This window comes from Clinocottus analis, unplaced genomic scaffold (genome assembly GCF_023055335.1).
Source record: "Clinocottus analis isolate CAN_PGR_092001 unplaced genomic scaffold, fCliAna1.0.p SCAF_12, whole genome shotgun sequence".
Taxonomy (NCBI): domain Eukaryota; kingdom Metazoa; phylum Chordata; class Actinopteri; order Perciformes; family Cottidae; genus Clinocottus; species Clinocottus analis.
Genome location: NW_027175843.1, coordinates 8365340 through 8390398, shown reverse-complemented (window position 1 = coordinate 8390398; position 25059 = coordinate 8365340). Strand labels below are relative to the sequence as shown.

Here is a 25059-nt window from a genome sequence, read left to right as displayed (position 1 = left end):
ATAGTAGTATTTAGGGCCACTGTAGACCAAATAATAATAACCAGTGGTGTATAGTAACGAAGTAGAAATACTTTGTTACTGTACTAAAGTGTTTTTTTGGATATCTGTACTGTACTATTTATATTTCTGTTGGCTTTTTACTTTTACTTCACTACATTTTGCAAAGAAAACTGGTACTTTTACTCCGCTACATTTCCCCTAAAACCTTCGTTACTCAATACAAATTAAAATATATCTTTACAAGAAAAAAGAAACATTGGGGACTGTGGTGGAACACAGACTTCACACAAGCAGGTTTGGAGAATCATAATATTATGTATTTGTCTCTACATCCTCTAGTCCAGGCCTAGCGGCCACCGGGCCGGATAAGGCCCGTTTGAATTGAGCTATGGCCCGCAAGACTGCCGGCAAATCAGTATAGCTTGGTAAGAAAAAATAAAACTAACGGAAAACGGACACGCCTCTTTTATAGATTGAGACATCTAACCCAGAGCCATTGAATTTCACTGTAGCCTCAACCAAACCTGCATGGTTAAATCTATATGTTACGCACCCATGTTGGTTGTCGTAACCCACTCCTCACTTGCACTGTGGTCTGGCTGCCCACTGAAACGCCTGCGCGAGCTGACGCTACCATTAAGCGGCAAAATGTCTCTCCCAAAGCCGAAGCGTCGTAAAGTTGACTGTGAAAACCGCCAATTCCAAAGTGAATGGACTGAAACGTATTTATCAGAGCCACCAACTCTCACGCTTTCGCCATGTGACACACGCTTTTTCATGTTTTCACACGCTCACGCGCCACACAACCAATATCTCACGCCAAAAAAAAAAGTTTGGGGCGTGTTTGTTCATTTTCAAACTCCCCGACGATGGAGTGCATCTGTAAACCTATTCGCTGCATAGACATCCTGTTTACCCCAAACAGACACAGTCGCGGGACTATGTCCGCGACTGTGTCCGCAACTGGGGGACCGCCGGCAGAGAGGAGCAGAGAGACTGAGGTATCCGGGCTCTCAAGTCTCACGCATTGAACATGACTGTCACTCTTTGGTCTTAAGCCACGCCCTCCCGACACACAGCTGTTCACACAGCTGTTCGCGGTGGGGCATATTTCTCGTCGTCTCTATTTTTTGTTAATCTGGTGGATGCTGTTTTACCAGAATCATCTGGCTGTTTGTGTTTAGGAATATGAACCTGCAATGCACCTTATTTCTGCTTGGAAATGTTGTTGAAGGCTTATTTACTATTATTGTGATGGATACTGTTTCAAGATGTTCAGTTTATTATGCATTTTGGGATATGGAGCTGCTGTAACTACCTAATTTCTGCTTGGAATTGTTTTTGAACAGGCTCATTTATTGTTAATCTAATATCTGAATACTATTTTCAAATTGTTTTCTACATTTGTGGATATGGGCGTGTGAGGAAAAACAATGTCTAATTTTTTGTTTGTTTTTTATGTAACTTTTGCACTTCTGTATCAAAGCTTGATAGCCTTCCTGTGTTTTGGAATGGAATGACAGTCTGTAACTAATTATATAAAGTGGAAGAAAAGGGATGCATGTGTGACTGTTTACCTGTGGAAATATACATTACTGAATTTCATATTTAGCCATTATTTGATCAATATTCTGTGCGGCCCTCACGCCCCTCTGCCCCTGTGATTTTCTTATTTGGCCCACTTGCCAAATAACAAATAATAATTTATTTGGCCAAGTTGAGTAGCCCTGCTCTAGTCCAGTGGTCCCAAACCTTTAAGCGCCACTGACCCGTTACGTGACAATATTTTCACTGATCGGGTCTCATCTGGGTGTGACGGGAGACGACACCCGATGTGTGTTTGTTATGTCCAGTCTAGTCCGTAACTTAGACCTTTATGTCCAGTCTACTGCCTAACTTATAACCCGTTGCACACAGACAGGATGGTAAAATGGAAGCAGGATTTTTGACAATCTCAGGATATTTTGCCTTAGTTTTAATCCAGAACGCCAGAGTTGAACAGACTTTTAAGTTTCATTTTTACAGTAATGTATACACGTAAGCTCTTGACATGTGTAAAGCTGTTCAGTTTGAGTTTACGCACAGACCGGATGTATCCCCTCGATTTGAAGAACAAAACATCTTTCCGGCCTGAATTTCCTTTTTGTGAAATTAGTTTTACTCGTTCTTTCTGTGCGGCCTGGTACCAAGGAACCCACAGACCGGGAAGGGAGAGCGGGGTAATGTGAGACAACGGGTAATGTGAGACACCCTCTGTATTTTGGCAAAGTAACACATTTGTGGTCATGTGACCAGTATGTTTTCAAGCCCCTCCCATTTCCGCCTTGCCATGAAGGAGACGTTGGTGCTGATGCTGTGGTAAGTATGTTTTTTCATAAAAATGTTGTGTCAAAGCAAATTGATTCAGGTAGAAAAACATATATCATACACATTGATGAACTTCTAACATATAAAACTATTGAGGGTAGCTGAAGATTAGCCTGAATTGCTAAGAGATGTTGTTTTTTCTAAAATAGTGGCTGTGGGGTAAAGTGAGACAAATGCTGTGTGGTACCCCACCATTAGGCACAAATTAAGTTTAGTCTTAAACATATTTTAGTGTAATAATTCATTACTTCTGTTTAATTTTTAATGTCATGAACATTGTAGAAAAGCCATCATGCCAAGAAACTACACGAGGAAGACAACCTGGGGCCAAACACCCCTCGCAGAGATGATGAGTGCAGCCGCTGAGGTCATGCAAGGAAAGAAGTCCTTAAGAAAAGCTGGAAGGGATAGAAATATTAACAAGACAATCCTCCAATGATCCAGGAAGAAAAAAAGAGAAAGGGGAAGTAAAATCAGTAGCCTGGGGTGCAGTAGCTGAGGCAAAGAGAATATTCACAGATGAGATGGAGGAGGAGCTTGCCAAACACTTGAAACAACTAGCTGACTAGTTCCATGCACTTGCTCCAGTTAAGTGCTGTGAACTGGCAGTTAAATTCGCAGAAAAAAACAATACCCATGTCCCTTCTAATTGGACAGAGAAACAATGTGCAGGTAAGCTCGGGTGTGCAAGGCATCACATGATTCTGTAGGTTAACGGATCTGGCCATAAAGCTTATAATAATTAATTCTCTACTCTTTAGGAGAAGAGTGGTTTGACAGCTTCCTAGCACGTTGCCATCTCTCTGTCCGTACTCCGGAGGCAACATCCCTGGGAAGGGCTACAGCCCTAAAACTACAGTGGGGTAGTTCTTTGAAAATCTGGCTGTAGTGATGGACAGGTGACATAATTAATTCTTTAGTTGCAAATGTTTTATGGAGGCTTTACCTGTAAGATTTGGTTTTGATTCTGATAAAGTATTTTCCCTTGCCTATCATCTTTAACAGGCAGTTCTCCCGCGACTGTCTGTTTGGGTTAATAGGATGTTTTTGCAGCGAATAGGTTAACAGATGCGCTCCTTAACGCCATCTATTGTTGGGGAGTTTGAGTTCAGACTTTTTTTTTTGCCTGAGATATTGATTGTGTGGCGTGTGAGCGTGTGAAAACATGAAAAAGTATGTGTCACACGGCGAAACCGTGAGAGTTGGTAGCTCTGTTGCTGTCAGGATTCTAACTGTTACCACGTGTGTTGTTATGGTAGATTTAAAATGGAAAAAGTAAGTGGATCAGTTTACCCCCAGCTGGTTCACTTTACTCCCTTGATTTCTCTGGTCTGTCTCACTTTACCCCTAAGATGGGGTAAAGTGAGACACAAGAGCACTTTAAAAAAAAAAAATATATATATTTTTACTGCCCTTTGTCCTGAAGACATTCTGATCATTTAAATTGCTAGGAAACATCTTGAATTAATGGGAAATATGTACATTTTAGTGATATATCATTTAGCTTGCCCAGAGGGGAGCATATGTTAAAAATGTCTCACATTACCCCGCTTTCCCCTACTAAGGGACCCAGAGACCAGTACCAGGCGGAATGAACATACTTCTAAATGCACTGTTACAACTCTTTCATAGTGTCATATTGCTTTTCGTAGAATTATGACAATCAGTTCATAGCAGATGTAAAAGTATACCTACGTACAATATATTATGTTGAACATTGTTGCTCCTGGGTAGGTGATAGCCAACACAATTATTTTATCAACACAACTCCTGATCCTTGGTCATGGAGGACACAGCACTTAAAAGAATACTGTTTATAATTCTCAAAATTCTAAATGTTTGCTTTTTTATTAACAGCATGTACTTGTACTTTCAATACTTAAGTACATTTTATATCAGAAAAGTACTTTTGATACTTAAGTACAGAAAATATAAGATACTTTAAGATTTTTATTCAAGTAGTATTCAAATAGGTGACTTTCACTTTTACTTGAGTCCTTTTCCAGTAAGGTATCTTAACTTTTACTCAAGTATGGCTTTTGGGTACTTTGCACAGCATTGATAATAACATTATGGAACCAAAAGAGGGGAGGATACAGTGAATGTGGGTATTTCATTATTGCTAAATCAGATAAGTATAATGGTAAAATGGATGTTAAATGGACTGTACTTGTACAGTCATCATCATTCACCCATTAACAGATATTTATACACTGATGGCAGGGACAAAGGTGCAACCTTAATTAATAATAATTTGATTAGATCATGCACTGCAGACCTAATACATGCCAAGTTGCTGTGATGAGGTTGATTCAATATTGTGAAGTGAAGTAATGTGGTTCTTTTGCATATTTCTTTTTTTTAACTTACAAATAGAAAAACGCTGTTATATCGTAGAGGTGCTAATAAGATGTTGAACTGTCTGATATGATACGATATGATCAGAGGCTTGTAAAATCCTAACTGGGAGAAAGTCTGAACAAAAACATTTAAAACTTAAATTTGTTTCCAGGATCCAAAGGTCTAATCTATTGGGGTACTGTGGTGATTTAGTATTGCATTTCAAATAACCAGAGATATAATTTAAAAAAGCAGTGCTGATGAGGGTTATTTGCTCAGACTTGAAGAAGCTCTTTCAGAACCACAGCGGAAAGGACACAACTTTTGACATCTGATCTTTATGTGTCTCTTTAAAGTGTACAAATATTGATCAAAAGGTATATAAGAAGTTTGACCCAAAAGCATACATTTTCACAAAAACATACACACAGTGGCCCTCCATAAAAGTTGAAGTTGGTACATGCAAACATCCATGCATAAATATATGCAAGCACATACACTTGCTTTGTAAACACTGGTCCCACATCAGTTACACACCTACATTAAACCTTAGCTGTTTGCGTCTCAGTTAACTGTGTTTTTGAATCAAAATACTGTCTTAACAGGGAAAAGTAATAACACACCTACCTACACACACTTCAACATAGACACAAAAGAAGAGAGACACATGTGAAGAACGTACACACATGCAATACATGCTCAAGACTAAAACAAGATCGCTCAGTCTGCAGTGTTTTCTCACCCAGACATTTCAAAGTGGTCACCTTCCCGGAGCTGCACTGAGTCTTACTGTGGAGGTGAAATCCCAAAGAAACTCAGCAAACATGCCAAAGTGCACCATTTTAAGGTTTTAATGTCAATGACTTTACAGATCAGGAAACAGAAAGTTCAAATGGAGAAGAATGTTTGACAATAAGTAAGTATGGTAACTAAGATCATTTACTTATGTACAGTTCTTTGGAAGAAAGATAGATAAATATTATTTGTATTACTTTGAAAAGAAAATCGTAGGGATGCTGCTGTGCGCTGCTCTTTAACTGGTAGGGCAGTTAAAAATAATGTCAACTTTATTTTAACAATGAAATACATACAAGCTGTTTTCTCGCCCCTCGTCAGTCTGCCATTTTCCTTTCCCTCCTCTTTTTAGCGCGATGCCTGATGGTGTAGTGCTTGGTCAAATTCTGCTTACCACTGTGATTGTAGCCAAAGTCAAAAACTACTGGATGTAATAAGTGTACAACAATACATCATACTGAGACCAATCAGAACACAGTGCCTTTCGATACCGCTAGCAGGTCTGGAAACTGTTAACAATTATCGTAAAATTAGAGTCATAAGGCGCTATTTTTTTATACAAATTTTTCTCAACTTTGACCCCGTGCAGCTTAAATATCGACGCGGCTAATTTGTGTATTTTTACGATTTTAAATTTAGCAGCAGTTGCGGAGACATTTCAAATTCACGTGAAATATTTCCAAATCCCCTTCACGAGTATTCTCATTGTAAAACAAGGTCCTCTCAGCAGCAGCAGTCAAACTCCCTGCTGTCCTCCCCGTACCGCGTCTCACCCCGCTTGGCTCTCCGCTGGCATCAACCGACGATGCCACCATACTCACTTGAGGAGGCACATTGGAAAACAGGTCTGACGGCGAGAGAACCCCTGCCTCTCCTTCCACCATCACCACCCACTCCACAGCTCTGGCCCTCACCGGCAGCCAGCGCCTGCTGGCTTGTTCTGCACTGCTGGCTGTGAGGGCCAGAGCTGGGGATGGGGTGGTGGTGGAGAGAGATACTGTGGTTCCTTCACCGTCAGACCTGTTCCCCATCGACGTCAGACCTGTTTTCCTGTTAACCCTACTGCAAGCGTTAGCTCTCCGACAACCATAAAAGTTAGCTTGACGCCCGACTCAGGAAGCAGGAAGTAGTTGCAGAAATAACTCTTTTTGTTCTTTTCTTTTCTACAATCAACACTTGAAATGATGCAGGCACTTGCCAATGACATGGTAGTACAAAATGTAAACCGTACTTTGGTGTTTAATTTTTATCTCTTGACTTAAGATTTCATTAAACATTACAGTAGCAGCAGCTGAAGCAGCGGTGGAAGCGGCTTATAAACTGCGCAGCTTGTTTATGATTAAATCCAACTTTTTCTTAAACCTCAGTAGATGCAGCTTAAACGGTTGCTTCTTATAACCAAAATTTAATCTTAGGTCTTTGTAAAAGAAGGGTCCTCTTGGTGATCATAATTATTTATACAATTTGAGATACACATTAACAATAAATAAGTGGACATTTCTACTGCCTATAAATGAGCTGCAATGCAACTGGCCAAAATAAATAAAAGCTGAATGAGCTTGAGAAGGCTTCATTCCAGCCCTTGAGCACAAAGTAAATGAAGAGCAGCAACACAAACCTCTAGATTGCAAAGAGTCGCTTGAAATTATTTGTATGCTGCCAAGTGTCACTGACCATTAGCACAGTTAGTTTGCATGCTTTTTCATTCTTTCAAATAGGGATGTGCTTTCTACCTGAAGATCGTGGCGTTCTGGAGCTTAATGGTCTGTGCCTGACTCAGGTTGATGGACACCAGATTGTATTGAAGGTCCTGCTCAATGGAGGTTAGAGAGACGAAGAATGACTCCACATACCTGACGGACACACAGCAACACAAAAGTAAAGTGGATGATGACATTTGAACCTCATAACAGTGTTTTTAAAATGTTCAGATTAGACGCTGTACTTTGATTTTATTAAGCTCGGACCTGAACTCAAAATCTATTGCTAAGCTTTTAAACGTTATACACTCCCCTGTGTCCAGTAGGGTGCCAGAAGTGGTCATCTCGCTGGATGCAGAGAAGGCTTTTGACCGGGTTGAATGGGAATACTTATTTACATGTTTGGAGAAATTTGGCTATAGCCCTAATTTAATGCTATGGATTAGACTACTATACAATTCACCCAAAGCCTCTGTAGTTACAAATGGTAAGAAATCACAGTACTTCACATTGTCAAGAGCAAACCGTTAGGATTGTCCCATCAGCCCGCTGCTATTTGCTTCGGCTATAGAGCCCTTATCTATCACACTCAAGTCGTTAACAATAAGTGGAATTAAAGCTGCAAGCAGCTGTGAGCGGGTCCTTGCTCTATCCACCATGTCGGGGACGCCTGCGGGTCGCCGGCTTGCCCGGCCAAGAACATACTAACCCTGACGCACGTTCTCGGCGACCTTTCGGCGTCCTCCGACGTGCCGGATAGAGCAAATACCCGCTCACAGCTGCTTGCAGCTTTAATTCATTTATATATATATATATATACACACACACACACATATATATATATACACATATATATATATATATTCATATAAATATATTAATGAATGAAATTAAATGATTTATATATGCATATATATACATACATATATATACACAAACATATGTGTGTGTGTATATATATATATACATACATAAATATATGTATATATAGGCATATTTAATTTAGGCTGCAGGTGGTGCCTGTACATGTGCTCAGGCCTGGACCGGCATCATCCATGAGGAGTTTTGGGCTGATTGCATGATGTGCATTAGAGTTACAACAGGTCCACGTCACGTGAAAACGCGAACAAAGCACAATTCATAATCTCAAGGGTCTTTAGCTCATACCTGAACAGAATTGAAGTCGATCGGATACAAATTGTAGGAGGAGATACATTTAGAAGGGAAAAAAAGGCGAAAAATGACAAAAATGCGCCAAAAATCGCAAATTGGCCGAATTACTGTAGCGCCCCCTGATGTTTGAATCGCACGACTGATTTACTGCATTGTAAGGGATGCAATGTGCACGTACACAAAAAGTTTGGAGTCATTAAGGACACGCCCCTAAGAGGTTAATTGGTTAATAAGGTCTGAATTGCTTCAACGCAATTTGTCAACGCAGTCTTGAAGATACAACTTATGATTTCAAGAGAGTTTGGTATGAATCGGACCAAGCGTTAAATAAAAGTAAAAAAACGTGTTTTTCACAAAATTCAAAATAGTAGAAAATTTTGGTACGCGGACTTTATGGGTCTGAGAGGCTTTTTGTAGAACAGGTGGAGCTGGACATGTGCGAATTTCTTCAAGTCAATCGGACAATCTGGGCGAGAGGCGTCGCCGGTCCAAATTCTAGGGGGCGCTACAGAGCCATTTTTTGGTATTTTTTTTACGCCTATATCAGATGCCGATTTTCACCAGACCTGACAAGCGGTCCAAATTTGGTGAGTTTTGGAGTATGACAAGTCCCCAAAAAGCAGTCCATTTGGAAAAATAAAAATCGGGATAATAATAATACCCCTAACAGTTTCAATAGGGTCCTTTGGACTGACTACGTCGGTCGCTCGGACCCTAATAATACCCCTTACAGTTTCAATAGGGTCCTTCGGACTGACTCCCTCAGTCGCTCGGACCCTAATAATAATACCCCGAGCAATTTCAATAGGGTCCTTTGTATTGACTACATCAGTCGCTCGGACCCTAATTAAAGCTGCAAGCAGTTATGAGCGGGTCCTCGCTCGAGCCGGCTCGTCGGGGACGCCTGCAGGTCGCCGGCTCGCCCAGCCGAGAACGTGTGCCTGGTGGGCGAACGTTCCGGGCCAGACGTGCTCGGCGACCCTTCGGCGCCCTCTGACGTGCCAGCTAGAGCGAGGACCCGCTCATAGTTGCTTGCAGCTTTGATTCATTCATATATATGTATATATATATATATATGTATATATATATATGTGTATATATATATGTGTATATATATATATATTCATATACATATATATATTCATATATATATATATATTCACATATATATATATATATATATATATATATATTCATATACATATATATATACATATATATATACACATATACATACACACACACATATATATATATATATATGTATATATATATATATGTATATATGTATATATATATATATATATGTATATGTATATACATATATACACACACAGACACACACACACATATATATATATATTTATTTATATATATATATATTAAAAAAAGACGCAATTGTCCCCACGAATACGGAAAAATAATTTGGTACAATATATTTGAAAACATATTTATATCAGTATACTATGCTCGTAGCCCAGAAGAGAGAGATATTTCACGTTTTCCAATGCGCCTTCGACCCTGCGAGACAAGATGCAGTCGTTTGATTGGCTGAAGTGGCGAGTCAGAAACACTATGTGAGTCTTGACTTGCAGAAAGAGATGTAGTGCAGGTTGAGAAAGCGGGGTCAGCAACCCACAGCTCCGGAGCCGCATGTGGCTCTTTCGCAACTTTATTGCGGCTCCCAAGTTGAAAATCTCTATAAGTGAACTGTTTATTTTGTTTTACTAAAACATGCGTCATATTATATGATGTCTCTGTCAAACACCTTTTTCCCTGCAGCTGGCTACTCGTGATTCACTGACCTCCGCCCTCAGTAAACTATCAACGGTAAAAAAATATTATTATCATTAATAATAATAATAGTTTTTTTTTTTTTTTTTTTTTTAAAAGTCACGGAGAAAAGTGGAGAGTTTCATTCTGTGTGGACAGATTAATTAGCTTTCACTGTCAACGTAGCTGCTGACCTGCACGATAAATTAGCAAACAAAACATTAATGTTGAAAGACTCTTCCAGAACACAGAATTTGCTAAAAAGTATTAAGCTGCACATGAGCGATTCTTCAACTGCTGCAGCAAACTGAGTAAAGTAGATAGGTAGGAAGTGGATAAAGTTTACAAACTCAACTTCTGCTGCTGGTTATGTGACAACTCATGAGACAGTAAAAACATATCCATCCTCCGTTTGCGGTGATCTAAAAGTCCAGTAAAGTGACGCTCACTGTAAACTGAGAGCCGGGATATCTGGGATCCGGTTCTGACGTATCTGGGTAAACTCAAAATTATGCCTGATACCTCCTAGCAGTATCTCTTGGTATAGTCCCTAAGTCATTAGGCGCACAATAAACATAACAGTTTGTTTTTTTCTTTTGTCTGTTTCTTTTATTCATGTATTAAAATGACTGTTGGATAGGTAATATTTTGAGCACTCTGGTTTCGGCCTAATTGCCCAAACCTGTTGTCAATTAGTTTGTAGATATGTTTGTGTGATGTGATGACTGTTTGCTGTGTAGAGTGAAGCAGGTGTGTCTACTTGCAGATGTACCAGAGGTATGCGTGTTTAGGTCTGCGTATATGTGTAGACGTCTGGCTCGGCGAAATGAGGTGACCTCTTTCTATTTACTTTCATGTGTTTATTTTCCTGTACTCTAAGTGGGTGTGGGAGTGGAAGGGGTGGGTATGTTGTATGTTTGCATATGTCAAGAAAAAGATAGAAAACAATAGAAATGTCAGTTGAAATGCATGTTTGCTATGTTACATGTTTATCGATATTTCTGAATTAAAAATAAAAAAAATCCCATTAAACCTAGCACCTTCCTCAGACTTTGTTACAGTCTTGAATGCTATGTTAAGGGGCCCATTGGCGCCCTCCAAGATGTGGGACTAAAATGGGTATTGCTAAAAAGCAGGTCTGTGTATCACTCTTTACTACATTTATCCAATCAATCATAACAGCATAGTGACTCTCTGACCTAACATGGCTTTTCAACCAAAAGTTATTCCAGCCAGGTTCAAGTCTACGGTCAAATACTTTTTATGGATCACAGACAGCAGGTAAAACCTCGTCTAAGTTCATGCCCCCACCGTGCCCAGCCGTGACAGAACAATCCCATCATTACAGACTCAGCGGAGGAAACCTACCAAATTTTTTGGACCCGCCTGGCTTTTGGTGGGCCCCGTAATTTCCACTAGGGACATTGGCCGCGTTTTCCAGATTCAATCGTTTTTAAAGACTTAAGAAGGCTCTTAAGAAAGGTTTGGCTAAGATGGAGCGCTAAGATAGGGGTGTTTCACAGACGCGTTCTTAACCGCCTTTATAAGATCCCGCCAAAGAAGCTTCTCAAGAAGCTGTTAGTGGGAGCTGTTCACCTCCGTGGTGTTAAAACTAAATCAATCGATGCCAGGCAAATTGATCACTCACCACTTTATCAGCACATAAATCACACACACAACACCCTGTGGTCCCCACACACATGTGCAATTAAGCTACACGCGCATGTAATCCATGGTGGACCTGGCGGACCTCTTCCCGTGTGGTGGGCATACTGATGTGTGTCCGGGCACGGCGCAGGAGGATCGGTGTCATGGCTGCCACTCTCCGTGAAACCAATAGCTTGCTGAGGCCGGTGCTGTCCCCCACCACCTCCAGGAAGCTCCCCACTGTGTAAAAACGCAGCGTGGCCAGGAGCTGCACCTCCGGGCTGTGGGCAAAATTGCAGCGGGTTGGCCTCTGGATGTGAAGTGACTAGGGTTGGGTACCGAGCACCGGTTCCAAGACGTCTGGTACCTTTAAATACTTTTTTTTTTACACTACTCTGTAATGTTGCACGGTACACAGAAACTAAAAAGATAGCTGGCTTAGCGCACTGGCAACGCTGTTGGTTAGCAGCGAGAATATGCTGTATTGCACCAATGGTGCCTCACATGCGTGAACTTTAGCAACGCCTTTATATAGACTCGCAGGTGGAGCGTCTCTTGATAAGGTTCCAGCCAAGTTCAATTACACCTGTCAGTTTCCCTGATATCTGTAAAATACCACAGGATTGTTGATGTTTTTATAGCTAATGTAAACTCATATGCAGATGGCGAATGTGTGTGAAAACGTAATGAGTAATAGTAATGATGATTCATTTTATTTATGTAGCTACTGGAACACATGGAAAATTCTTTATTTATCGTTATTTTTCTTCTTATGCTGTGTTCACACCAAACGACAAGATTTTTCACCTCCCATCTACCGTGTCAGCTGTGTCGCGCAACAAAAAAGGGTGTTCACACCAAATGCAGTATGACTAATCGCACCGCCACAAAAGGGAAAGAGCGATCTTTTACGCTATAAACTATGGAAAAAATAACCATAGTTTTACTTGTTGTGGAAGTCACAAAAACGTGGGAATATCAAACGCCATCCTGTTTGGGTTCATAAATACTATCTGTAGCCACACACAGCTCGGTAAATTTCAGGAACTGCGTCTGGCTTACAACAGTAACTAGCCGTTATCCACCGTGGAAATAACCAATAGTTCTGCTTTAAACTTGTTGTGTAAATTCCACATATGCCAGAACATCAAACTCCATGATGTCTGGGTTCATATATTCAATATTATCCGTAGTCCCTCAAGAGCGTCTGAATGACGGCTGCTATCAGCGCTACCACCGGCAGAAGTTTGATTCAACAACAGGACGGCGATGACGAGTGGAACATCTCAACGCTGATTGGCTGACGCAACTATGACTCACGCGTTTTTGTTGCCGGAGTTGGAAAATTTCAACTTGCGCGACAAACTGTCGCGCCCAACGCTCTGTTCACCCCGCGGCCAACTTGTTGTTTGTTTCGCCTCAAACGCATCTGTTGCGTTGCTCGCCAGTAAAGTTGCAGTCGCAGCTGTGCATTGACTTTGCATGTAATCTGGTCGCGCAACCAAATTTTGTCGCGTTCGGTGTGAACATAGCATTATGCTATTATTTTTCTTGTGTCAGTGTTCTGCAGCTGTGGGCGCACATTCATCATTACGCATGGTTTTAGTATTCCTTTGAATGTCAGATATAACTTTCCCTGACGCGGCTGTAGTGAGTGTTTGGTCTCTAAGAAGGCTGTTAAGAGTAGGTCTGGCTGATCTTACATGTCCTTAGTGAAAGATCGTCTTAAGCTGAGAACGACTCTGGGAAACACGTCCTTCTTATGAAACTTTTCGCGCTCAAGAGTTTAACACATTTGGGAAACGCATCCATTATTATTGACCAATAATCTGGACTAGGGCCCAGCACCTGACCCATTTTATGACACACACCTAGCTTTTGGTGGGCCCCGTAGCCTTAGTGCCTCCTAGCCTCAGGTTCACGTCTCCCCAGTCCCTGAGTCAGTGGCCTGACCCTCCGGGCCGCAGCCAACTCTGTTTCCCACTGCTTTCGCCTCACCCGGACTCCTGTTTGTTCCTCTATGTTTGAATTTTTGCCCCTACCACATCTGGGCCCTATTCCATGTATGTGGTTCAACAAAGTCAATCAAATGTCCTATAATCCAGCTTAACCTAACAAGATGATTGACTACAGGATATGTCGGTTCCACGAAGGTGGATCCTCCCTCAAATGGTCTCGTTCATTCTAACTAGACGTCAGTCCTCAGTATAACTGCGCGTGCCCGCTCCACTTCAGAAGGGAGAAAAGTCGAACGCCAAAGTCACAATGTTCTCTTTTTAAAAATTTAATTTAATGATGAATTTAAGTCCATAATCATGGCAAAATCTAATGGTGCTTTCACATTCAAGCGTTGCATATATTCGCTACATTCCCTGTTGTGAATGCAGCGTAACGCCGCGAGTCACTTAAGCAGTGCCTCATCACCCAAATCAATCAGATTTCATTTATTTAAATGTGCCTGCTGGTAGTAGTATACAAATGTGTATATACTTATGAGGATATACTGTATGCGCATGTTATGTACTATGTGTATATTCATGTAAGTGTGTGTAGATTACCATATAACTGTTAAGTTTCCTGTCTGCTCCTTGTGTGTGCTCCCTTCTTTGTTTCCCTCCTGTCTGTGTTATTGTTGTGGGCCATGTGTTAACGTTTTGGTTTTGTTAACCTGCAGTCTCCACCCCCGATCTCTCTCTACTGCCACGGCCCCTACTTTGGCCCAGCTGTAGTGCGTTACGGTGATCACCGGCAGCAGAGCGAAAAGGACCACAGTTTCCCCTGGCACATAGTCAGGTCGTCCCATTAACCATTCTGGTATTGTTTGTCTCGGAGTCTTAGTTGAGTTGCCCTCCCGACTACAACGAGGAATTTGGAGTTACTGATGGAGATCAGGGGTGTATTCCAGAAAGGAGGTTCAACAAACTCTGAGTCTATCCCTGAACTTTGAGTTGACTTACTCTGAGATGGGAAACTCTGAGTATCCGGTTCCAGAACAGCTAAGGCCTGTCTCACGAAGCTGGATTTCCGCTTAGTGAGGTAACTTCTGGATTAACTCTGGGTTGTCTCACGAAGCTGGTTCACTTCTTAGCGGGGTCCGTTGCCCCGGTAACTTACGCTGAACGCTTAACCTGCTCTGTAGCAGGTTAAGTTCTCGGATAAGATCTCAGAGAGGATATAAGACGCCTACTGGCCAATCGTTGTCTTGGAAAAATGACCTGCCCATTTCTACAGAATCCCATAAAGGAAGGCACACGGATAGTAAGAGCAGCGCTCCGCAGATAGCCGTGTTTCGTGACCGTCAAAATCATCCATCATACATGAAGCCTGGAAGATATTATAATAAACTCACTAACCGCTTTGAACTATGTTCTTGTATTTTGTTTTGACTTGCTCCCATGTTCTTTTAGCTCCACTGCGGTTGCAACTGAAATGAGGTTACATTGTTAAAACGAAAAGAGAATCAATATAGGCACATAGGTTTGAAGCAGTGATTTAATATTACAATCCCAGTAATTTATGCATTGACGGAGTTGGCGATTTTTTTTTTTTTTGCCACGATTCCTTGCGGCTTCTGGCTGCAGCAGCAGAGTTGCTTGCTTGTATTCTTTCTCTGTATTTTTCGCAAAAGATTATGTTTTGCTCCTCCGTTGTAAAATACGTTGCTCTCGGCTCCTTCATGGTGCACGATTGGTCTAACGGAGTTAACTCCGCCCCTTTTATGTGCATGAGCACAGATCTCGATGAGACACTCCTGGGTTGACTTAACGAGTTGATAACCGGCTTCGTGAGACCAAAAAGCGAGACCGCGGACATCTGGTTAAGTGCAGCTGGATAACTGAGGGAAACCCCGGCTATGTTAAGCCAGCTTCGTGAGAAAGTCCTCTGGGCCCTATTCCACGTACGTGGTTCAACAAATCCGATCAAAAGTCCTATTATCCAGCTTAACCTAACGAGATGATAGACTACAGGATATGTCGGTTCCACGAAGGTGGATCCGCCCACAAACAGTCTCGTTCATTTTAACCAGACGTCAGTTCACAGGATAACTATGCGTGCCCGCTCCTTTTCAGAAGGGAGAAAAGTCGAACGCCAAATTCATGATGTTGTCTTTCTAAAAAGACATATAAACTCAAAGAAAGACTGTCTCTTTTCTTTGCTGATCAGCAGAAGTTGATCATGACTACATATGATGAATTTAAGTCCATAATCATGACAAAATCTAATGGTGCTTTCACATTCAAGCGTAGCGAATATTCGCAACACTTCCTGTTGTGAATGCAGCGTAACGCCGCGTAGCACTAGTCAGTGCAAAATATCAGACAAGTAAATGTGTCAAACAAAATAAAATGTATCTGCTAATTTTAAGTGCCTCATCACCCAAATCATTCAGTTTATATTTATTTAAATGTGCCTGCTGGCAGTAGTATACAAATTAATATATACTTATGAGGATATATGTACTGTATGCACGTATGTATCATGAACTATGTGTATATTCATGTAACCTATGTGTGTTTAGATTACCATATAACTAGGAGTTTGAATATTTGTATGAGCGGATCAGTATGTATGTATTATTCATAATCAGAAATTCAATCACTTGAAGCAGGGATAAGTATTGTTATCTTGAGTCCACCTTCATTGTGTTCTACAGTAATGATATGTATGGTGTACTAATGACTGTCATGTAAGTATGAGTGCTTTCAACACATCCATAAGTTTCTAAAGCGCTAAATAAACGTTATGAGCAGCACGGCATGCAGCAGCTTTCACCATGTTCTCCGCATCGCGGACACAAACGTACCACTTGAAAAAAAGCGAGCTGTGCCTTGCGCTCTTTTTTTTTTTTTTACACAATCCTTCTGTGATACAGTATGTATTGTGTACAGTATGTAAGATGGACAGCGCTCGGCTGCGCAGGTGTTCAATGTAGGGCTCCAGAAAGTCTCGTAAATAAATGAGTCCTTGTCAGCAGAATTGATAGCGCTCATATGAAGTCATCATGATGTGAGAACGGATCTAGGCGATCTGAAAGAACTCTCTGCCTATAAAACTAATATTGCTCCTTCATCAATGAGTAAGGGAGCTATGTTTTGTCCCTGGGAGTGGCCATCTTATCCAGTGAACTTTCACTAAACTTGCTCCCGACCAGGTTAGGCAATTTCGATGTGTTGCTAAGGTTACTGATCTAAACTGGCTTCGTGGAACCGAAAATCCAGATCTACGTCATCTTATCTTGGAAGTTATCCAGCTATATCAGTAAACCACGTACGTGGAATAGGGCCCTGATCTGCGTTAGTTCAATCAAGTCTGAGTATTTTCACCCTAAGTTAAGCGCGCGCATGAGTATTATAAAAAGCCATCGTCAATGGAGCCCCGATATCACGAGTCACCATGACAACGGAAAATAAAACAGCAACATATTTCACAGCGATGGAGTTGGAGGTGCTTCTGCAGGCCTACGCTTTGCTGTTTGCAAAAAAATGTAGCGCGATCCATGTCTACCAGCTTTCTTCATGTGGGAGGAGACAGGCAGAAACTCTGGGTTTCTTGTAGTAAACCTGCCAGCGAGCAGGTTATGTTCACACGGTCTGTTACCATGGTGATTGATTCAGATTTTCAGTTACCTCTCTTTCTGGAATTGATAACTCAGAGTTTGTCACACCGTGGTGAGACTTGTCTTGTCTTGGGTTTTGTCTTGTCATTTCCTGTTTTATTTTGAAAGCCTACCTCCCTCCTGTTCATGTCACTTGCCCTTCCTCATGTCTGTTTGCCTCCCTGATTCCTGATTGTTTCCACCTGTTCCCCATTACCCTCATGTGCTTATAGTCTGTGTCTTCCCTTTGTCTTGTGCGGAAGTTTCTTGTCTTACCCCAGCCTTTGCCATAGCCATAGCTTTTTGCCACAGCCATTGTGTTCTTTTTTTCCCGTAAGTGTTTTGCCTCTCAAGAGTGATGTTCTGTTGTACTTTTTAGTCTTGTTCCTTTTTGCCTTTTTAGTTTTTTTTCTGTTTGACACAAAGTGTGTTCTTCGACATTTTTCTCTGCACCTGAGTCCTCGTTTCAGTCCTGCCCTGACAGAGTTTCCCTATCTCAGGGTTAACTTATTGAGTTTCCACATAACCCGCTTTTTGGAATACCCCCAAGCCATAGCTTTTCTTTTGTTTCTTTGTGTTTCTCCTTTTGGAAAAAAGAGTCTTTTTTGGAAATTGAAAAGCTGCTGCGTGAGCATGCATTTGGGTTCGCCGCACATAACACTAACTAGGAGCTTGAATGTGTGTATGGGTGGATCAGTATGTATTATTCATAGTCAGATATTCAATCAATTGACGCAGTAATAAGTATTATCTTGAATCCACCTTAATCATGTTATACAATAATGATATATATGGTGTACTGTAACACTGTCATATAATTATTAGTGCTTTCAACACATCCACATGTTTCTTAAGCGCTAAATAAATGTTACAATAAGCACAGCATGCAGGAGCTTTCACTATGTTCTCCACATTGCAGACACTGTGCAAACGTGTACCACTCGCAAAAAAGCGAGCTGTGGCCCTGCGCTTTTTTTCTACACAATACTTCTGTGATCCAGTCTGCATACAATATGTAAGACTTACAGTGCTCGGCTGCGGCGGTGTTCAATGTACGGCTCCAGAAGGTGTAAATAAATGAGTCCTTTGCCGTATCTACTACCGAACACTTTACAAAGTAGACTGCAATACAGTGCACTAACATTTGTAGTAAACTTCATCGCTGATTAGCGCTGTTTCAAATGGAACACTTACGTTAACCAATTGGCTGAAGTGACGGACGCAAATCTGTTCGCGATACCCGCGAAACTAAAACTGACAAAATAAACGCCCTTCTTACCCTATTTTTGTCCCTTTCTCCAACCCATGTGGAAACTGCGACACCTCCACAATCGCGGCATAAGGATATAAATAAATTAATGAAAAGCTGGCGGAAAGTGCTCCTTCTCTTCCGCTAAGTAGCCGAGATGGCGCCCGTTTTGTACGAGTAGTGTCCATCGTTTTACACTGAATTTTTTGACCGTTTGCAGTGCGCCATCTGGGTACTTTTCAGTGCACTGAATTTTGTGTTTTTTGTCAGTGTGGCGCCCTAAGCACTGAAAGTCAGTGCTCGAAGTGCGCAAGTGTTCGGTAGTAGACATGGCCCTTGTCGGCAGAATCGATTGGGATCGTATAAAATCATTATGATGTGACAACGGATCTTGGTGATCTGGAAGAACTCTCTCCCTATAAAAGTAATATAACTACGATTGCTCCTTCATCAATGAGGAAGGGAGCTGTTTTTTTTGGGTGGGAGTGGCCAGCTTATACAGTGTCCACTGGACCTGCTCCGTACCAGGTTAGGGGATTTCGATGTGTTGCTATGGTGACTAACCTAAACTGGCTTTGTGGAACCGAAAATCCTGATCTGTGTCATTTTATCCTGGAAATTATCCAGCTATATCAGTAAACAACGTACGTGGAATAGAGCCCTAGTCGTGATATCAAAAAGACCACTTATGGTGGTCGGTGGGGAAGTGCATTAGTCAAACACACACAGGACTTTTAACCAAAAGTGGTTTTGTTTGCTAAACCTAACGTTCATTTTGTAGTGTAATGTCGTCTCAACTTGACAATTTAATGACGAGCATTTTTGGATGCAAATTCAGGAGGCTGATCTCACAAACAACCTAAAGACCTATTCACACCAGAGTTGAGGTCTTTGTGAGTATTCTATAAACATAATTACCTACACAATATAATAAAAATATATATATATATATAAAATATATATTATATAGTATTACATTTAAATAACGGCTGGGGAAAGTGGAAAAAAAATCCCTTAATCGCATGATTTTTCTTCGATTAATTGCATTATGCGCCAATTTAATTAATCTACAATGCGCACACTTTTTTGAGAACTTTAAATCAAGGTGCAGCACAATAATTCTGTAATATTAAATATTTTTCACACATTTGCGGATAATGCAGGTTTTGTTTGACTTTCTGTCTCAACCAAAAAAGCAAAAGGCACTGTTAGTGGTACTCCCAGTTTACTGGGATGGGGTTCAACTCTGTGCAGTGCCCTGCTGAATGTAGTTGGACTTAGATGAAAGTAAATAAAATTGTAGTGTAATTTGCTTTGGAAATAAAAATAAAAAAAGTTTCTTTACGCAGTGCTATCCAATTTCCTCTACGGTTTATAGCATGGTCCCAAGAGACTTAATGTTAAGTTTACATGTGTTACATATGCCTACCACGTTTCATACATGTAGGACCGTAGTACCGGGGCTGCTTAAATGAATATTTGCAGGGGGCGCTATTGAGCCGAAGTGCCATTTTGAAGCATTTAAAGGCAAAGTAACTACATTTTTGCCTTTAAATGTGTGCCAACTTTCATTACATTTCAAGCATGCTTAGTGCCTCAAAAGCAACTTTGTTGTTGACCGCGAAGGATGGGTCGACACGGCAACAGCGTTCGACAAAACATCAAAAGCTTTGGGAGATTGCATCATGAAAGTCCTAAGTTGGTGTAGAAGTAATTTTATGTCGATCTGATTGACCTAATAGAAGCAATCCAAAGTATAGAACATTTTACTTCCTGTTACCATTAGGTGGCGCTATGACTACAATTTAAAATTAGACTGCACACGTCTTCAGGACTGGAGTCTCATAAGACATATTAAATCTGAAAAGGATGTGATGATGTGGAGTCGAGTTACATGGGTTTATTTGTTCATGGCGAAGGGTTGAACTTCCATGATGCTCCGACTTGACTCCGTTCAATCTTTAAGGTTATGCTTTATCAATATCTTAAATTTAATATGATTAATTTTGAGAGGGATCTGAATAATCTGTGAGGAGGGTATACAAGTAGAAAACATGTAACTTCCTGTTGCCACGAGGTGGCGCTATGACTAGGAGTAAAAATGACCATATGGATGTCTTCAGGGTCAGGAGGTCATGACATATGACAAATATTCACATTGAACCAACAATGATCCAAAGAAAGTTTCGTAAGAATCGGACAAAGCGTTTCGGAGAAGTTGGTAAAAAAGTGTTTTTCACAAAATAAAAAATGGCGGAAAATCAAAGTAGGCGTAGTAGTAATAGTAGTAAGGGTAAATCCACCCAGACATGTGTGCCAAATTTCAAGTCAATCGGTGATAGTTGGCAAAAATGAATAGCTTTTACATCGAAAGGGGGCGCTATCGAGCTAATTTTTTCGACTTTTTTTCTGACACCCCAATCAGCCTTTTCGCCAATTCAGAGAGGTGTGGACATTTTGAATGGTGTAACTCTATCCCAAGCACCTCGTTTGTCCATGCAATAAGTGCAATTAACGAGAATAACGAAAAACTATAATAAACATTTGAATTTCAATAGGTCCTCCACCCTGACCTTGTCAGCGGCTCGGGCCCTAACTAGTGTATTACGTGCTTTTATTTTAAAGTGATGTTATCCGAACAATATAACAGGCACCCGCTGCTCATTGAGGACAGAAACTACATAACAATATGTTTTGCCGGAGTAAAACCTTGTTTTTTGGCAAAGCACTACCTTGTCTCCTGTGCCTGCTTTTGGATACTGCCTACCATGGTCCTGGTTTCCCTAACAGTAGACACTGGCCAACATGGATCCAGCAGTAGTGATGGCGGGATAAAGCTTCCTGAAGCTTTGAGGCTTTCCATCCAATTGGTTCGCTCATGGGCCGAAGCTTCATGATGTTCAATTTCGACTGTGCCACTAAGTGGACAAAAAGATGTAAAACAGACAGTCATCATAACGACACCATGTGTGAAGCTTTTAATTCAATAAAATAAACACATGATGTTTGAGATGTCAATAAATCAATTATTAACTTATTAATATGTGTCTGTCTTTATAATATAAAGGCTAGGTCAAAAGGGAAAATAGCGACAAATTGAGAAGAAGGTTGTGGTGTGACTGTGGAACAGTGGTTAGCATACCCACTTTTAGTAACAGAGTTGGTGGTTTAAGCCCTGGATCCGCAAGTCCATGTTGATGCATCCTTGAGCAAGACACTTAACCCAGAGTTTCTGTGTCCACGGTGTATATTGCTTAAATGTAAGTCGCTTTTAATGCAAGCTAAATGTAATGTTACTCTAGGTACAACGTTTTATTCATTTTTCATAAAAAATAAGAACTTTCCCACAGTGCTGGGCTTTTTTAGACAAGTTAACCTGCTTTATAAAATACCCTTTCACAGGCAGATGAAGCTGGTTACAGAAAGGAAGGGGGGAAATCTATTGAGTTTTGCTGCCCCTAATATTATGAATCGCTCGGCAAACCCACAAACTGTTTTCTGAATCAGTCACGTGGTACGTCACCACATACATCATCGACACACGCCTCGCTACGCGCTTTACCAAAATCTACTTGGATTACTCGACACGCTCTTTAAAGCCTCGACACGAAAGGACACATCACTACCCAGCAGTCTCCAATCTTTGTTGTGCGCTAACTTTCCCAGACAACCACGACCAGCTTCTTAGGGACATGAGGAAATCCCTCCAAGCTCTTTTTTCGGTCAAAGTCCCAGCTCCCTGTGTCCTGCCGATCCCAGCTCCCTGTCCTCTGATGCCGGTTCCAGCTGCCATATCCATGCTGATGCCAGTCCAGGGCCCGGTTGCCACTTCCGTGCAGCTGTCACCCCAGGCCTCAACCTCCGCCTTTGTGCCCAGTCCGACCCCTGCGTCCCGTGTCCTGTCGGCGCCCCGGCTGATCCCTGCTCCTTGTGTCATGTCAGTGCCCTGGCCCATCCCTGCTCCTTGTGTCCTGTCGTGGCAACGGCCGATCTCTCCTCCTTATGTCCTGTCGGTGCCCCGGCTGACCTCTGCTCCCCGTGTCCTGCCGGCGTACTTGGTCCCTGCTGCCGTGTCGCAGCCCGACCATGTCCCCGCTGCGGCCTCGCAGCCCTACCATGTCCCCGCTGCGGCCTCGCAGCCGACACCGGGTTCCCCACCGGCGCCCCGATCTGTCGCAGAGTCCCCTTCAGAGTCTAGTTCCCCCTTAGCGTCCCATTTCCCTTTAGCATCCCGTTTCCCTTTAGTGTCCCGGTCCAGCTTCCTGTCAGTCTCCAGGAGAACTCCAATACTCTGCTCACTGGCCTCTTGCATGCCCTCCGGAGTGTGTTTCCCCTCCAGTTCGCCCTCCCCGAGGGCTTATGCCTTGGCCCACCTCCGGCTCCCACACCAGGGACGACTCTAGGATTTTGACACATCCTGGGCTTAGCCCAGAAGAGTGAAGTAGATTTGCTCATGGCAACATTTTTAGACATCGAAACACTCTCCGTATACCCTACAGGTACCTGCTCTTCTGGACTAAATTGAGACATTTCATGGTCACCAGTTAATACCAAATAGGCTAGCAATTTTCACAAACTTCCCTCAATAGCCCAGGCACAAAAATGCCCCGTTCATTCATGTACAGCAACCATTCAGCAACAGTAAACATTGAGATGTTTAATGAACCATGCATCTTGTCATGTGCAGTATTTACATTGTTTTATTTTCTACATTTAATGCTTTTACATACTCATATGTATTTATTCTTTACGTATACTTTAACATTATTTAACATAACATAATATTTGTAACTCTTACAGGTCTCAGGTTAGGTCTCTGCTTTTCTGTTCTTAACTCTACCTAACTCTACCTATTGTCTTTGTTTCTTGTACTTAACCAATCATCTGCTTATCATGCGCAAAGCCAAGGCGCCTTGGAAAGGTTCCACCGGACCCTTAAGTCTCTTCTACGTGGGTTTTGTGTTGAGCTAGATAGAGACTGGGAAGCGGCACTGAAGAGTACAGGTTTTAGCCCTTGGCGGTACTGAAGGATCAGCCCCCCACCCCCCAATTTGTCACAACCCGGCTTTTAGGCCATGACAGATGTGGCACAGACAACAGTTTGGGAGAATAACAAAGTTTATTTAAATCCCAGAAATAAACAGGTAAAAATATGGAGTGTGGCAGTCAGTAGTATCAGTGACTTCAATGTGCATGCGTGTGATATGGTATGTAAGTGTTGTCTGTGAAAACGAAGGAAACAAAAATCAAACCCGAAACCAAAACAGGACAGCAGCAACGGTCTGTCTCTCTTCCCCCAAACCTACACAGTGAACAATGCCAGTACCAGTCTTAAATTACACTCTACACTTGACTTTACATCTTGTTTTTCTTTCTTCAGTCATGTACAATAGGGTCTCTGCATTAACTCTTTGTTCATTTCTTGTTTGTAACTTTTTACTTTCACTCTACACTTGCCTTTCTTCATTCTCAGTTGCTATCTATTTCTTTAATTTCTTTGGTCCTTCATGCATAAGTGCATATCTCCTTGGTGTGGCTTGGGCAAACCGGTCAATGATGTCATCATGATCTAAGCCACAAAGGACATCCTTCTCGATAGCCAACATCGACAAATGATGTAGCCTGTCCTGGCTCATTGTTCTCCTTAGCCAGGTGTGAAGACGGCGTAATGCACTGAATGAACGCTCACAAGTGCAACTACTGACAAGTATTGTCAAAGCTGCTTGGAGCACTGGACTCAAGGTGGGGAACATATGTGGGTGAAGAAGCTTGTAAATACTGCCCATGTCTGATACGGCACCTTCTCTCTTCCGTCTGGTAATGAACTTTTTTGCTACTAGGATCTCCTCTTTTTCACTGACATTATGTATTGTGTCGCAATGAGGTCTAGGGAATCCTCAGAGAAAAAGTCATTGGACGCTGAGTTACAAGCTTGGATGCCTTTCCTAAGTCCTGCTCCCACATCGGAAAACCAGCTCTTCAGCTAGGCCAGCATACGGTCAAGGCATGGATAGAACAGGAATTGCTTCAGTTGGTCTTCTGTGCCCAGTTAAACCATTGCACCCACGGTGTACTCTACAGTGAAGTCCTCCATTCTACTCTGCATGTTTCTGTGACCAGTTTGGCTCTGAGGATTGTTTTGGCTTCATTGAATAGCTTGTCTGCCACTCAAAATTAAGTCCACTTCTGCTAAATTCAGTTGATTGGACATGATTTAGAAAGACAAACACCTGTCTATATCAGATCCCACAGTTGACAGTGCATGTCAGAGCACAAACCAAGCCATAAAATCCAAGGAATTGTCTGTAGATCTCTGAGACAGAATTGTATTAAGGCACAGATTTGGTCCCAATGAGCACAGTGGCCTCCATGATCTGTAAATGGAAGATGTTGGAAGACGTTCCTACAGTTGGCCACCC

At 41.8% G+C, this 25059-nt stretch overlaps 1 protein-coding gene across 1 annotated transcript in view; it reads right to left on the bottom strand.

Moving 5' to 3' along the window:
• Positions 1–25059, bottom strand: part of tmprss3a (transmembrane serine protease 3a) — a 77493-nt gene that overhangs the window by 30625 nt on the left and 21809 nt on the right. The window contains exons 6-7 of the mRNA XM_068573027.1: positions 7236–7355; positions 5450–5496 (exon numbers count right to left, since the gene is read on the bottom strand). Coding sequence (XP_068429128.1) covers positions 5450–5496; positions 7236–7355 — 167 coding nt within the window. The remainder of the gene's footprint in view (positions 1–5449; positions 5497–7235; positions 7356–25059) is intronic.